This window comes from Limanda limanda, chromosome 5, assembly GCF_963576545.1.
Source record: "Limanda limanda chromosome 5, fLimLim1.1, whole genome shotgun sequence".
NCBI lineage: Eukaryota > Metazoa > Chordata > Actinopteri > Pleuronectiformes > Pleuronectidae > Limanda > Limanda limanda.
The window spans coordinates 6,661,715-6,678,172 of NC_083640.1; the positions used below are offsets into that span (position 1 = coordinate 6,661,715).

At 41.6% G+C, this 16,458-nt stretch overlaps 1 protein-coding gene across 5 annotated transcripts; it reads right to left on the bottom strand.

Annotated features, from left to right (window-relative positions):
- Nucleotides 1–5,063: 5,063 nt before the first annotated feature.
- Nucleotides 5,064–14,247, bottom strand: cabp1a (calcium binding protein 1a). Of its 5 annotated transcripts, none has more exons than XM_061071834.1 (8): nucleotides 10,715–11,117; nucleotides 9,490–9,666; nucleotides 7,598–7,628; nucleotides 7,289–7,432; nucleotides 7,081–7,190; nucleotides 6,914–6,988; nucleotides 6,656–6,728; nucleotides 5,064–6,559 (listed from the first exon to the last, which is right to left on the bottom strand). In XM_061071834.1, the coding sequence occupies exons 1-8, from the start codon at nucleotides 10,853–10,855 to the stop codon at nucleotides 6,534–6,536; spliced, it is 777 nt and encodes a 258-aa protein (XP_060927817.1). In that variant the 5' UTR covers nucleotides 10,856–11,117; the 3' UTR covers nucleotides 5,064–6,533. The 5 variants fall into 5 exon arrangements, with proteins under 5 accessions (XP_060927817.1, XP_060927815.1, XP_060927814.1 ...); XM_061071832.1 differs by having other exon boundaries at nucleotides 9,490–9,675; XM_061071831.1 differs by lacking the exons at nucleotides 9,490–9,666; nucleotides 10,715–11,117 and adding an exon at nucleotides 13,447–14,247.
- Between the last annotated feature and the right edge of the window lie 2,211 nt (nucleotides 14,248–16,458).

The following is a 16,458-nucleotide window of genomic DNA, read 5'->3' on the forward strand; positions in this document are numbered from 1 at the left end:
GATAGATAGATAGATAGATAGATAGATAGATAGATAGATAGATAGATAGATAGATAGATAGATAGATAGATAGATAGATAGATAGATAGATAGATAGATAGAGTACTTTATTCATCCCCGAAGGGAAATTAAGTTGTCATAGCAGCCGGTATATTTGAATACAATAAAATACAATACAATAGAATAAAATAAAAAAATATTGAGGTAGAAAGAATAAAAAAACAGAAGCACACGATAAAATAAAATAGGTAGATAAGGTGCAGTGGCAAGATGATGTTAATAGTACTGATGATATGGTGGTAATGTTATTGTTAGACAGTATATAAGAATAGTACAGTATATATAGTATATAATATAACATAATATATACTTATATATGATAGTAATTATACCAATATAAAAGCAGTATATAGTAATAATGGCAGCAACAGTATATATACTAATAATAGTAATAGTGATATAATAATAGTAATTATAACATGTACACATGTATAAATATGTGTATATAGACTTATGTATACAAAGAATGTACAGAGAGTATGATATAATATATGATATATAGTAGAGGTATGAATATAAGTATTTGACTATACAATAGGTAATATAATATACTATGAGTGTAAGAATATGTAGACAGAGTGTGCAAAAGACAATATTATTGTATAAAATGGTAAAATAAAATTGTTGTTAGTGGTAAATAACCATAACTTGCTCAATTTTCAACCGATTTTGAAACGGTGTGGTTTGTTATAAACGTCAGAGATATAGTTATGACACTGCATTAATTATTACATTTTTTTTTAAAATAACATAATTATTCAAAAGTATGCAGTGTCATGTCTACATCTCTGAAGTTTATAACAAACCAGACCGTTTCAAAATCGGTTCAAAATTGAGCAAGGTATGGTTATTTACCACTACCAGCACAATGTAATGGGTGAGCGAGCTGCCCCGTAGCAAGATGGCCGCCATGCCATGTCTGGCTCCGTCGAACGAGACATCTAGTCTTTAGTTTCCCGAGCCACTCAACACCAGCTTCCGCATCACGGACCAATCAAAGGCTACTACGTTATAACTGTGCACAAAGAGCGAGTTTGAGTGTGTTCACTGAGAGAAGGAAACACATCCGACGTGTTGGGGGGGTTTTCACACAACACTGCATGTCTCTATTCTGAGTTTGATTGACAGACACGTGTACTGACGAGGCCCTTGCGTCTCTTTTACACGTCAGGTTTGGATGTTGGAGTATTTTTGTGCCCTAAACTCAGACTGTCAGGCAGATAGATACCTCAGTTTGGGACCACGCCCCCTTCTAAGACAGACTGGCAGGTCTGACATGATAAGAGGTGGAAAATTCTTTACTCATGTAGAAGTAGAGATACTTGTGTTAGAAATGACTCCAGTAAAAGAATGTTTATTGATTTATCCCCTTTACTCAAGTAAAAATAAAGGCTCTGAAGTGTGCTCATGTATGAAAGTAAAAAGTAAAACCCTCTGAGGGCCGTTTAATCTGTGCAACGCAAACTGAGACTCATGCCACATTCATACAGTTTGATTTCTATTTCAATTAAACCCCACTGAGTTAAATTCAAGCAAGTGTGAGCATAAACATGGCAAACTCTGAGATTCTCGGATGAAGAGTGCCTTAAAAATAAAATGTATTTATTTATTTACATTTGTCCAGGATGAAATGTATAGGCTACAAGGAAATAAAGTATTCTTTATTTAAATAAGGTCATGCAGGGAAAGTGACATTTTTTTTTCATGCTGCGTTGTGGACATTGTTGATATCATTAGGGATGTAAGCTGATTCTTCACTTTCTTCCAGGTTGTTACTCCTTGTCATGGACATATGTGCTGTGCCGCTTCTCTACAGTTGACTCTCTTCTGTCTGTTTCATCTTGATAAGTCTGTAGAGCTGATTTGTGTAGGGTTTGCATGTTATACAACAATGGATGTACTGCAAGGAACTTCAAAAGTAACCAGCTGTTTTGGAATTTTAAGGAGTAGAAACTACAGGCTTGTTTAAAAATGTACAGAGTAAATGTTATTCAGGTAGACTACAAATACCTGACAAATCTACCTAGGTATAGTAACAACGTATTTCAACGTTATTACACCGCACATTATCATTATCATTCTAATTTTTGGATCGAAACATACCAAAATCAGTCAAGGAGAGCATTTACAAAGACAATATTAATGTTGTCAAGGGGGATATACTTGAATATGATCAAATATAATTCTTATATTTATAAATATAAGTCTTATATTTTATTATACTGAAGTTATTGACTGTATTTTTAATTGTAAGAAAACCAAACACAAAGTTGGAACCAAATATTTAAATGTACAGTGTGTATTCAGCAGTGTTGTGAATGAGTGCTTTAAAAGAGCACTGATCAGTAAACACTCATATTTTTTATAAACGGTGAACTGCTGAATGTGAATTTGAGTGAATGGTGGCAGAAGACTTTGCCACTGTGTCTCTGATGAAATGTGTCCCATATTTGACATAAAAAACACCAACATTATTTGAAAAATGCTCCATGTCTTTTTTTTCCGAACAGTATGACATTTAGTGAAGACTATAAAATTAAGCCAAATTCAAAATTGTCCTTGACTCATTATTTCGCTCTTGATTATTGGCACAATGAGTTTCTCAGAAGGTACCAGGCAGTGAACCCTTCAGGTGATCCTAAACCAATACACTGTACACTGGACTGCACTGATGTCCCTGCCTGCGACACTTTAACTTCCCGTGGCAAATAATGTACTATCTGTACTTTGCACAGTCCAGTCTCTAATGTTTGCCTACAACATATTGCACAATCCCTCCCTGGTGCTTATAGTATTTTGAAAGTTTAATTTTGTATCCTATTTTTTTATTTTTTACATTTATACTTGCATAAATACACCACAGCAAATTCCTTGTTCGTGTCTAACTGATTGACCATAAACTGTGATTCTTATTCTGATTCTTAACACACACCTTTGATAACAAACCTCGACACACTGGACCTACAAGAAGGGGGACATGAATCAAAATAACAAGAATTTGGATTTATCCTTATAAAACTTCCTTTTTAGTGGCTTTACCACTATGCATTCTCTTAAGTGAAGGTCTAACATAAGCATCAATAGCTAAAAAGTAACATTAACTGATAACTAATAGCTACAAATGCTTTAAGGTAAAAAGGGCTAAACCCATGTCTAGGTCATAAATCTCTAAAACAAAATCTGGGAAAGGTATTTTCTAGTCCATTCCTAAAGCTGGAATGAACTGTCCCCGTAACTATAAATCATATTGATACACTTACAATGTGTGCATACCTTCTTTTATCTCCATTATCCTTATGTTCTATATTATTCTTGTAAATTGTGTGTGTGTGTGTGTGTGTGTGTCTGTGTAAACCAATGTTATTTAATAACTCTTATCTTCATGTACCCCCACCGTCTCTCTCTCTCTGACACGGTCCGAGTGTTGTCCAATCAGAGGGGACCAACGCAGCGTGCGCACACGGTGCACTAGAGAGCTGGTAAGAAAGGAATGAATGGAGATAGTTGCTATGGCAACAGCATTTCTTCTGTGGGTGACAGGTGTTTGCTTTTTTACCCAACACAGCACCTGTATAAACATACAGTAAAACTGCCCTCTATTCATAAAAATGAAACAAACATGCATAGTAAAATTGACTTGATTTAATACGAAAACGTTTGTTGCTGCTGCTTTTAACCTCATGTTCCTCCAGAAGTGGCCCAGGGGCAGCGTGTTGAGTACATGCAGTTTAGTTGTGGGTGTTGCTGTGCCTGCAACAATCTCCTCTGTTCTTTCTGGATGAAAACTGTGGCTAGCCCAACATTTTAGTGTTAATATTACTGCCGGTTTATCATTTGAACCTGTAACCAAACCCTGACATATAATGTACCTGAAATAAAAAAGGTGACCTTTTCCCCCCCTATTTTACAACGGAAAGTTCAGATTGACCAAGACACAAACATAGCAGCAATCTGGCCCGTGGTCAAATGCTTTACATAGAGATAATTAAGACCCTTTAAATAATGTGTAATTTGTCAAAGTTGTGTCAAGACTAAGCCAAATACAGATGAAAAAACAAACCTAATGTAGAGCAACCAAGGCCAAAGCACGGGGCGGTGTATTGTAAAAGGTTAACTTCTTTTACAATGCTGTTACCAAATAGTCGAAGCTTAACAGTGAAGTATATTCACTGCAGTGGCTTGTAAATCCATGTTGTCACCGTTGCCCTAATAAAGCAGAAGAATGTGACTTTGTTATGTAATTGAAGAAAACTTTGTCACTACCTAATATGTCTTTTAACCACCAAACATGTTTGTATCAGACAGAAATCTTTCATCAAATCTAAATTAGTCATATTATTAGGTCACATCTGGGACACAGCACAATACAATAGAGTAATTTTGACTTTGTGATGCATCTGTGTTTGTACTGTTGCACATAACTGCAAATCCATGCAGGATTCCTGCACAGTGAACAAACCCCACCCTAAGTCTCAGAGACTTGTATGAATAATAGATATGAGGAGGTTTGAACTCATGACGTGCTGTGACAGCATAGTGATGTACCAATATGCTGATAATGACAAGTTCAGTCAGGAAGACCTTACCCCGTCAATCAATCTCAATTCTCTCTCATCTTTTCTTATTGATCAGCTGATTGTGGGCATTTCTAAACAGCCAATCAGATTCTGCCACAGTCTCTTCCAGCCAATTATGCGGCTAATGTCAAACTGTCAAACCAGTGTCGAGACCCCCTGGTGGAATCCTTTACTACGTTCTACTCCACCCCCTTCTAATCCTGAAGACATCACATAGGGGTGAAGACTTACAACATTCACATCACTTTCTCTGTGCACGTGTCAACAAATTATTGTTAAACCATTTAAGGTTCATGACAAAAAAAACTGTCGTCAATGTATAAGCATAGTATATTTTCATTTGACTTCTTAATAACAGACGCGAAACACTTTCTACCATATTGCTCCTGTATTTTCTTTGATAATTTTATCATGGGAAAAGGGGGCTCAAATGTAGACACCTTTTAATTTTTGTACACAATGAACTTGGCGAAATTATTGTATTTACTTCCTTAGACAAAAACATGTAATGTGCATACTAAATTTAATAAATTTCTGTCTTTGGCATGCATAAAAATTGCTTCAACAACACGGATGTGTGGAACATTACCACAACTAGATTCATATTGACACTGACATACAGTACAGGTACAACATAATCACATCCACTGCATATACAGACCACAAATGTCATTCCTACGGTGTGTTCACAGACAGGGTCGTGGTGATACTTTGAAAACTGACATTACTTGTTCCCAAAGCAAGGTTACAGATGACAGGAATTCAAACCTGTGAGCGCTGTCAGACAGTAAGTGGAGAGGCTCCATTTACACTGCATTGGATGCTGCAGACCACAGCAGGCTAGTGTCACTGAGCACTTTGGTTTTCTGGCTTTTGAAAGAGAGCTATGCATCTTTTTTAAAGGAGACATATAATGCAATTATTCACGTTCATAAATTCCTCATATTGGCCAATGCTGCAGCTCCTGTAGGAAATATTGACCTCTGCCCTCGCTTTAACTGGTTTTAGTAGAGGGTGTGCCAGAGTGGCCGTTAGGCTTAAATCATGCAAATGTCTGCATTGTGATGTCATGTGACATTATGACAGCCCGGAGGTATCGGCCAGGCTGGTGACGAGGAGCTTCAGGAGCAGGGTTTTCTGTGGAGGAGAGTTTTGGCTCTTTAAAACACACTAGAGGAAAGAAAAACTGATAAAAAGCCCCATATGTCTCCTTTAAATGGGTTTTCCACTGTCCCTGATCCAGACCATGCAGAGTGAGATCCTGTATATGAACTGTAATTCTGAGTTCTGCTGCTCATCGATTTCAGAGATCTGCTGCTTCATTGCATGTAGCTGTCAGACAGTTGATGCTTCTGTTTACTGAACTGGCACAGTGAGAAATCACAGATGGTCACACGGTTACAACACAGGTGTGATATTACCACGTTGGTTCCTTGGGGGAGCACCAGTTCATTCCACTTATAACTTCTAATAAAACACATACTGTGTGAAGATGAAGCGTAACAGTCTTCTCAATCTTTTCTATAGGCATACATTCTCTAATCCTGACTGTTATGCTAAACACTTATATTAGCCACGTAGAAGAGGAGACGAGACACTAGCGTTCTATCCACACAGGAAGTTATTTAGTGAGAATTAAAGTGCAAAAACCTAAGTTGAACAATCATCAGCTAGGCTACAGCAAATTTCGCCTCACTGAACCGGAGACTTTTCAGGAAGAACACTTATTGTTTGAAAGTGAGAGGTGACGCTTTTCTCCGTTACATTCAAGGAGTTTTGATTCCAGTTTGATTTATATTGGGACGGCTCAGAAGATCTCAGCATGATCCTCTGTCGAACTCGGTCAAGTACAGACAAGGACACAGCTTCACATTCAGGACCGATCTTTTTGTGACCTCAGCGAGACATCATTCGTACAAACTCTGTGGAGAGAGAGAAAGAGAGAGGGACGATGACAGAATGCACAACACTTCCCAGGATACTTTGAATAAATAAGTAGTTTGTAGATGCTGTTTTACCTTCAAAGTCAACAAGCCCGTCTCCATTTAAGTCAACATCCCGCAGGATATCTTCTACTTCCTTTAGACCCACCTGGAAAAAAAATTGTAATAGTAAACAGAGTGGAGCCCCACACTCATATAAAGTAAGAACACCCACTTACATCTTGCTTTTGTCTGGAATGGGAATGGATACAATCTACCTTCCATTCTACATTTTTAAGCATATACCGACTTAATTTTAAAGAGGTATTAGAAGTGTTGACTTTATGATCTCACCTGTTGACCCAACAGCTTTCTCATTGCATCTCGGAGCTCGGATGTGCTTATGGCACCATCTCCATTAGTGTCAAACTGAGAACAAAAAGCAGAGGAACAACACTGATGATGAAGATGCAATTAGCAAATATCAACATGACAAGAGCTATGGTGAGTAAACCTCTTACCTCTCTGAACGCATCTTTCAGCTCCTTTATTCCGATCATGTCAGCCGTTTCAGCGAGGAGTTTCGGACCCATCAACTCTACGAAATCCTCAAAATCAACATGACCTCCCACTTGACAAAAAAGATTTTGGGACAGAATTTCAGACCACAATACACACACAGGATACAGTTGAATGGCTCGTAGATGCACGACATAGGTGGGTCCTTACAGTTCATGTTTATCTGTTGGCTCAGCTCAATCAGCTCCATTTCAGTGGGCATGTATCCCATGGTTCTCATACAGTTTCCCAGGTCTTTGCAGCTGATGAAACCATCTTTGTCCTTGTCAAACTCTTTGAAAGCGTCGCGCAACTCTGTTTAGAAATAACAGAAAATGACTGTAACTGTCAACTAATATGTAAATTAAAACCTGTCTCCCCTTTGCTTTTGTTCTATGACAAGCTTTGACAAACCTGTCAAGCAATGTTTTTACGATACATTTTGTCTGAGTGCTCAAGTCGAGTAAAGGTGAAACCTACCATCCATTTCCTCTGGCCGCAGCTCTCTGTCCTGTAATGAAATGACATTAGATCATTGGTCAGCACAAAAACAATGGCAGTCACATCATAAAAAACACACTCATACAGTTTATATATGAGTTAATCATCATCATGTAAACTTTCCCCTGACAACGCTGTGACTCGAGTGATGCCCAAACCTAAATCTCCCTTCTCCATAACAGTCGTTTTGTGAACTTTAAACGATAAAAGATGTTAACTGGAACTATCTCACATCTTGATGACAAATCCTCCCAGTATATCAAGCATGACTGGGAACCATAACCCTCACAGTTTACAGAAGAATGTGGCCGTTTCTATTTTTTCAGTGCTTGCTTACGATGAGCACAACCTTTAAAGGGCAGAGAGAGAGGCAGACATATCCCAGAGCCCTCAGGGGTTAACAGCAGGAGCAGTGAGACGTCTAAACACAACAATGAGGTGCTGACGTCAGCCTGAAAGAAGTGTCTGACCGGAACCACGGAGATAGAAACCACGGGAGCAGACACCTGAAGATCCAGAATAACCAGCCGGCACAGCATGCACGTATGCGCAACACCATCAGCCCTTCATGCATCACTGCCGGTTCATCATCCACCACAATTTACACTGACAAGATCCAGACCACTGAAATATCTACTCAAAAACTTCCACTACTTTACTGTCTTCACTTTGGCCAATATGATAATCTGAGAAACTGATTCCACTCAGCTACAGTACAGCCAGCAGCAGGTGAGCTTAACATTAACATTGTAAAACAAGCAGAAACAGCTGGTCTCTAACAAAGCTTGGCTACTACAGACATGTGAGTGTTTTCGAGCCTTTCATGTTAATCTTGGAAAAAAAGTGTATTTCCCAAAACAGTACAGTATTTCTTTAGTATTTTATGCACTCACCATACAATTAAAGATATAGGTATATCTGTGAAAGGTGAGCAGTGGAGCAAAGCGTTGCTGAATCAGCATCACTGCACCTGTTTGACCTGTTTAAGCTGAGAAAGGTTGGAAACCAATTGATCAATGAAGGCTGTTGCATTCATGTGCACTGCATGTGTTCACAATGTCCTAAACACATCTGCAGTCACTTGGCAGATGGAAGGATGCCAGTCACAAGCAGCATCTTGCAAACCATTCTTCTTATCCACATCACACTAGGCATGTGTATTGGTAATGGCCCAGGGAGGTGCAAATTCAAAACTTGGTGCAATTTGGACCTTTGATACATTCAATATTAATAAATTGAATAAACAGGCGCCCAGCGTTCTGTAGCAGTCAGTAGGGAGTGCTTACAGTCAGTATTTGGACCAAGCTCAACACGTCCTCCTCTACATCCTTTGATAAACTACAGCAGTGGTTGACAACTGGGTCAAATTGTGGGTCAAAATCGCAATTTTCATAGAAATTGGCAATTTGTCTTTAAAGTAACAGCATGAAGTTTGTTTTGTTGCTTTGTATCTAGCTGAAAAACCGATTTATTTTGAAAAGTTGTGAACAATGGTCTGAAGATTGTGACGATTGCTTAACAGAACATTGAAACATATGAATTTACAGGTTAGACATGCAATATATGAAAAAACAATAACAAAAAAATGAAAAAAATGTTTTTTCTAATAACACTGGCTTTAAAATCTTCCCTGCAGATAAACCAGGTAGGATGAACTTCACTCTGCATCATAGATTGTTTATAAAAAGCTCTGCACAAAACGTCCAACACACAAACAATAAAAAGTGACAGTATGTTATCGAAATATTTGAAGAGGACTCACTAATGACAAGAACTTTTTAAGAACGGGCCCTGCAGTGATAGCAAATAGGTCCGCAACAACCCAGACAAGAAGTAGATATAAGAAGGATGTTTTGTCCAGACTTACGTACAGTCTGCCTGCAATTGGCCACGCCATTACTCAGGAAGACACAGGTTTGTCCCAGTATGTTGCTCACAAGAACGCAGTTTTGTGTCATGGAAACAATGGACTCCTGATAAGGCCGGAGATACCCTGCATGGCCCATCTCCTCACAGGGCAGCCCCCCTCTGAGTCTCCTCTCAGCGTCCTGGAGCATCTTTCCAGAGGGGGAGACAGAGTTAGAGATCTGTAGAGGCTTCAGAGCAGAATGGAATAAAGCTGCAAACTGAGAGAGGAGGACGTGTGACAGTCAACTAGTTTCTCTCTGTAATGTGTGTGTATGTGTTGTCCAGTTATTATTCATGTTGTGAGGTTTACACAGTCACATGAAGGGAACTTGTCTTCCTTTTGGGGACACTTAACCTCCTAGGTTAATGTTAGGGTTAAGGATAGAGTACGTATCCAGGAAAGTGTGTGAGTGTTGTGTTACTGTAAATGAAGCAATGTTGGGAATGCAAAAACCAGACAGAAATCTAAATACATCGATAAAGCGGCACATTGCCAACTTTCCACTCATTGTTCACAACTGTTTACGTGTGACGTGCGAACTGGCAACTCACACCTATACACTGTCACTTGAACAGTAAACATACTTACACATATAAATGCAAGCTCATAAGCACCGTGGAGCTGGCTACATGTGTCAGCGTATTGTCACAGAAGAAAAAAAACAAGATTCTGTGCAGACATCGAGACACATTTTCTTCTCCTTTTGAAGAAATAGTGCCGGCTGCACAACAAAGATCTGAAGCCATTAATCTAACACAAGGTCAACTCAATATTACGGAAGCCATTTACAAGCAGCAAAGTGGCAGAATAAGCTTCAAGTCATAATAAAGTAATGTGCAAGAAAAAACATTACTTAAACAAACATAACACAACGCAAGCAAATGCTGATTTTAACTATTTTTGTAAAGGCGCTGTGTGTGGATATCATTAAAAACACACACACAGACAAAACAACTCAAAATCCTCTATAGCAATGTGGCAGTATGAGGACTTAACCTCTGCAACATCTACTCAAGCTTGAGCAGAGACTGAAAACAGCTGCACAAAAGCATTCAAAACTTCCAAAAACGATACACCACTGTCAAGTTTTATTGCCAGTTTCAGTTTTGAACCTGCCACAAAATCCACCAAACTAACTGAGAGAGACAGGGTGTGACATCCGTATATCACAGTGAAAACAGTCTTACCGTTCTCAGGGGCCAGTCTAAGCAGTTTCCCATACCAAGAGAGAAAAGAGACACTGCAAAGGACCATGAGGACTTTTTCTCCGTCAGGTTTGCAGTTTGGGCTCTGAGAGGAGTAAAAACTCTGGTTTCAGCAAGACCCATGAAGCCTGGGGTGCTAACCTGCAGCTGATGGACGAAAACAACTGTGAACTTCGCTGCACTTCGCTGTCTGTCTGCAAGTATAAGCAAAGTGTGGCCAGTGACACTCAAAGAGAGAGAGAGAGGGGGAGACGAAGTGAGAGTGAGAGTGAGAAAGTAAATGAGAGAGGGAAGTGAAGCATGAAGTATGCCTATTAAAGGAAAAGAGGTTGAGCTTCTGTGCGATATTTCACCCAACTGTCACGCTGACCAAACTGTTGTAGCCGATCTGTGAACGACACAGACAACTCGACACGGCTTCACAGACGCCACACATCAGTAACCTTTGAGCCCAGTGTAACACAAACATTCACACACACACACTTCCAGGTACTTGCTGTGTTTGTGCTGTTTGAAAATCTGTAGCAGGCAATTTTACAAGACTCCTCTGTAATAACCTATTTCCAGCTCCTCACCTGCACTCTCACGTACCACCAGACTCGTTTCTCAATTTGCAACCTTGAGATTGTTATTTGGCTGGCATGCACTGCAAGGAGGTTCATGATTTGAAACCCAGCTCGATTGGGGCTTTCAAAAGACACGCAAGATTATTGAAAACCTTGCAGGGGTTAGTGTGAATGGTAGTTTGTCTCTGTATGTTGGCTTTGTGATAAACTGGCAACCTGTCCACGGTGCATCTTGCCCAATGTCAGCTGGGATTGGCCCACCGCCTGCAACCCGCAAAGGATAAGTGCAAAGATAACGGATGGTTGGATGGAGATTGCATTTTGAATCCCTGAGGCGTTCTCAAATTATCTGCACATGCTTTGTATTCTCGCCTCACTCCCCCGCGCCACACACACATCATCCTGTGCCCTCTGCCGTCAAAGACAAGGTCAGCCTGACCTACAGCAGCCTCGTGGCACCTCCACAAAGACCGGGAGAGGCAGCAATGCAGCTACTGACGTTTGTTTATTCATGTGATTTTTTAAATCTGTGTGTGTTTGCACATATGCAAACTGGATTCAAGGTAGTCGATCTCCATCTGTTCACATTTGGCAAGTGAAACCACAACTTGCAGCCAGAGCCGTGAAAATCCTGTTTACTCTGAATGCATTGTTTAGAGAAAAATGCTAAAGGCAGAGCAGAGTGTGTTTATATCTCTAAAACCCGGTGTTATATTCCTGCCCGTCATTGACCTCCTCCCCATCTAGCTGTCTCATCAAAGACCTTCTACAGGTCACACTAATGTTTTCACAGAGCTGCTCGCACACTGACTCATGGGATATTTGTAGAGGAGGCATTCATTCTACAAGTGCTTGAGGATTTTCTTGTGTGTTCCCATACGGAGCCTGAAGCTGAGAGATTCCTAATTCTGAAATCTGTAAATAACCTCCTCGTTAAGGATCGGCATAAAATCAAAATACCACACACAATGCGACATGGTGGAGCTTTGTGAGGATTTGTGATGTAAAACTGAAATTGGTTGCAGACCTCAGCTCTGCAAGCTAAAATTATGCAAATCCACATCACTGATACCAACCCAAGCATATTAAGTGGAACCTATTTTCTACGTATAAATAGACGGCAGGCTCAAAATAGATCCCTCCATCACCAACGGGAGCATCAGAGTGATTTCCTCCCAACACAACACATCAATTGCTGCAGTGATGATGATGATGATGCAGGAACATGAATGTCCATCTCTCTGTTTTTCACCAAATACACATTAGCACATCAGACATTTGCACATCTCTGATATTGAGCATTTTAAAATGCCCCCATCACATCCACTTCAAGAGGGAACGGCTGACTGGCTGAGGTCTGTAGGAGGTAGCGCTGTATTTACAAATTATATAAGAAATGAATGTGTATAGAAGAAGCCTTTTTCCCTGTCTATATAATCAATCTGTACAGTGGGGACAGTTTTTTGCAGACTGCATCACAGAGCACAATGGCGTGTATTGATTGGAAACGTCATTGGAGCCAGCCAAACGACAGTGGCAAAGAATTATATTTTTAGCAGAGTGCTTCTGCAGGGGAAGCCTGGATTTGATGTGTTTTGTAGATGAAGCCTGTCTTACGGGCGACTGTGGCTGAGGGGTAGAGTGGTCCTCCTCCAACCTGAAGGTCGGCGGTTCAATCCCCAGTCTGAACCATCTACATGCCGAAGTGTCCTTGGTCTAAGATACTGAACACTCAATAGCCCCCCATAGAATAACAAAGTGCTGCAAGTAGATGCACTGTATGAATGTGTGAATGTGAAACTGTACTGTAAAGCGCTTTGAGTGGTCTTCATCAGACTAGAAAAGCGCTATATAAATACAAATCCATTTACCATTTACTGAACTGAAGCCACTGCTGTTGTCCATTCACGTTGGTTAACAAAACCTCATTTTCTTCTTATTAACCCCTCTCATTAAACCAATAGAACTATAGGCTCTCACATGAATTAGAACTCAGGTTTTGGGGTTTCACTAACACAGCTTGTCAGGGGCCACAGAACTCAGGAGCTGCACTTAAAACTCTTTAAATGAACAGAAACTGTGAAGGATGACTTGATCCAGACCACATCTAGTGGTGTAAGTGCACATTCACGTTTCTTTATCCGTTACCTGGCCAAAGAGTGAATTGAGGATGCTGCATAAATGGACATCGGATGCAGAGGAAGCAGCGCTGGACCTCCGGGAGCGACGGGACGACCTGCTGGACAGCGGGACCGGGGAGCAGGAGGACGGGGACGGACTGGGGACCTGTCCTCCTGCACTGTTGGCCGAACCTGGTCCCCGACGGTCCCTCGGCTCACAGAGAGGCGTCCTGTCGTCGTTGCTGTCCGACAGCGAGGGCACCCTGGGGACCGGGCTGCTGTGGCGGGGATGCCCGGGCTCGGGTGCCCCTGCCGCCGGGGGACGCTCCTCCCGGGGGTGCTTCTTGCGGTGGTGGTGCCGGTGGGTGGGCTTGGAGGACCTGCAGCGCTCCCTCACACCCCGGCCCGCCTCGCCGCTGTGTGGGGGGTCGGGAACTTGGCCGTGGGTCGGGGCATGAGACTTGCACTTGTCCCGAGTGGCTGCGTGGTCACTACTGTCCGGGCTGCCGACGAGGGTGGGGTGGCACAGGGGTCTCCGGGCGCTGACGTCGCACTCGGCCGACCAGAAGGACTCCTCGGCTGGGCTGCTCCGGAGCGTGGTGGCGGGACGGTGGTGGTGCTGGTGCTGATGCTGCGGGTTGGGATGCTGGTGCTGATGCTGCGGGTGGGGATGCTGATGCTGGTGCTGATGCTGATGCTGATGCTGATGCTGATGCTGACTCCTCCGGCTCTCTGCTGTGCGCTCAGGGAGGTGTGTCGGTCTCCTCGCCGCCGTGGACGATTTCAACAAGGAGGTCGTGGATTCAGATTTGGGGAAGGAGGAGCTCATAGCTGCGGATCTGCTCTATTCCGTCTCGCTGGGGTGATCCTCCATCACTCGTTGGGCTTCATCTCTCCACCTGGTTTGCTGTGCGGCAGCAGCGCAGCGGAGCACACACACGTAGCTGCAGAAGCGCGTCACCTTTTTCATTGATGTGGATGCTCGTCTCTGTGACGTGGGTGGAGACGGTAGTAAGGTGTAGCCAGCCTGTCAGTGGTCGGCCAACTTTTCCATGACAGAGATTAACCCGTTAGATAAACACAGCAGGAGACGGAAAGAAACAAACACAGATTCTCTCAGGACACATTCCACTCCAAGAATGATGGAAATCAATACTATAATAATATCCAATCCCTGATGCTAATGCACATTTGTTTGTCAGTAAACTGTAGACTTCTACTCCACTCAAACTCTAAACTGGCCTAATGTAACTGTAGATTTTTTTACTGACAAGATGTGGCATGGAACTGAATAGGCTGTTTGTGTGTCATTGTTTTCCTCCTGGTGGAGAAAATAGGAGAAACACCAGTGACCATCTTCCCATCTGCATTAATTAGCTGTAACATTTATAGAAATATCACGTGTTCCAAAAACCACAGCTCAGACTAATGGATTTCAGAGGCTGATGTGATTCTGGCTTCTCTATTCACCTGCATTTGAATGAATTGAGAGTTATTGGGTACTAAAAACTTGAAAAAAAGGCACCACAGAAGACGCAGATCCTCAGGAAGGAGTAGGTGAAAAAAAAATGGTTATCAACTAAAGGTATACGACAGAAAGAAAAGACTAAATCATACTAGGGGGAAAAAGGCTAAACAAAAGCCTCCCAGCAAGCTGCCAACTCCTCTCCCTCCTTCACTACTGACTGGCATTTACCTCCACATCCTCACCTGCCTGGAACCTACCTGCCCTGGTAAGTATAGGGTGATCTTAACAGAATGACAAGTAAAGAAACCACAATCTACAACACGATCACAAGACCAAGTTAGGACTGACAATTCAATCTATCTGCAAAGATACAGAAGACAAATGCAACACCTTGAGTGTGTCACCCTTGACTCTGCCCAGTCCCTCCTTTCTCCGAGACCTGATCATGACCTGCTGATCTGACCCCTGATCCCTGGCAAAAAAAACAACCACACAGAGCAACATCACAAACAAAACAAAATAAACTGTCAACACGTACTTGCTGTAAAACAATGCAACACACAACTCAAAGAAGATTCTCTACATCAAGCCCGTACCATTCCATATTCTGTGGTCCCCCAGTGATGTGGCATGAACAACTGAATGATATTTTTTATAATGAAGGCTATTTCTGTGATTGTACAATGTGACTTCTAGGAGAAACACCAGTCTGGTGCATTACACTGCAACAATTACTGAAGTGTTACCATGTGTGTGAAACTCTTCTACGACACAAACTATGGTGTTTCACAGGTTGTGATTCTGAATTAACTATTCACCTGCTCCGTCAGCTACACCTATATAGTTCCATGCAGCTCATCAGCCCACACACAAGCCTGACTTATGACAAAAACACACATTTATACACACTGTTAGTGATATGCAGCTGAGAACAGGAGTCCTTCCTCTGGCCCTCGACGATAGTTGATTTAAAAACATCCCTGAGGACGACAAGTTGTGTGAATAGTGTGAATTTAGAGGTGGAGAAGGAGTCACATTTTCCTCTGTATTGGTCTTATTATAATAAGAATCTCTATACTTCATGAAATGTCGGTTCAAAATGCAGTAATGTTCTGGTGCTCCGGTGATGAGACGTAGTGTTTCTCGCTCTCTCTCTCAAACACACAGAAGGCTCAGCTCTGGATACAAGGCAGTAATCTAAGAATAACTACTATTGTCTACTTTGATGATTCAACAGCTGCAACAAGAACACTTCTGGGTCCAAAAAACATGCAGTCTATAAATAACATCACTTCTGTCTTCCTACATGACTCAGCCTATATGTTTTTTTTTATTATTGCTGATTATTGGCACATCAACATGTGTCTTCATCCATAGACAGATGTGGAGACAGGAACGTACCATTGGAGATCCCCATACAGTGAAGGATGCTGATGCTGTGTCAGGAATCCATTTCCTTGGCTCTGGAGACAGTTTCTTTATGAACCCATGAAGTAACAATGACTCTATGATGTTCTTGTTGCCTCAGCGCTTTAATGCTTTCCATGCTGAGGCTACAAAGCCTGGCAGTAA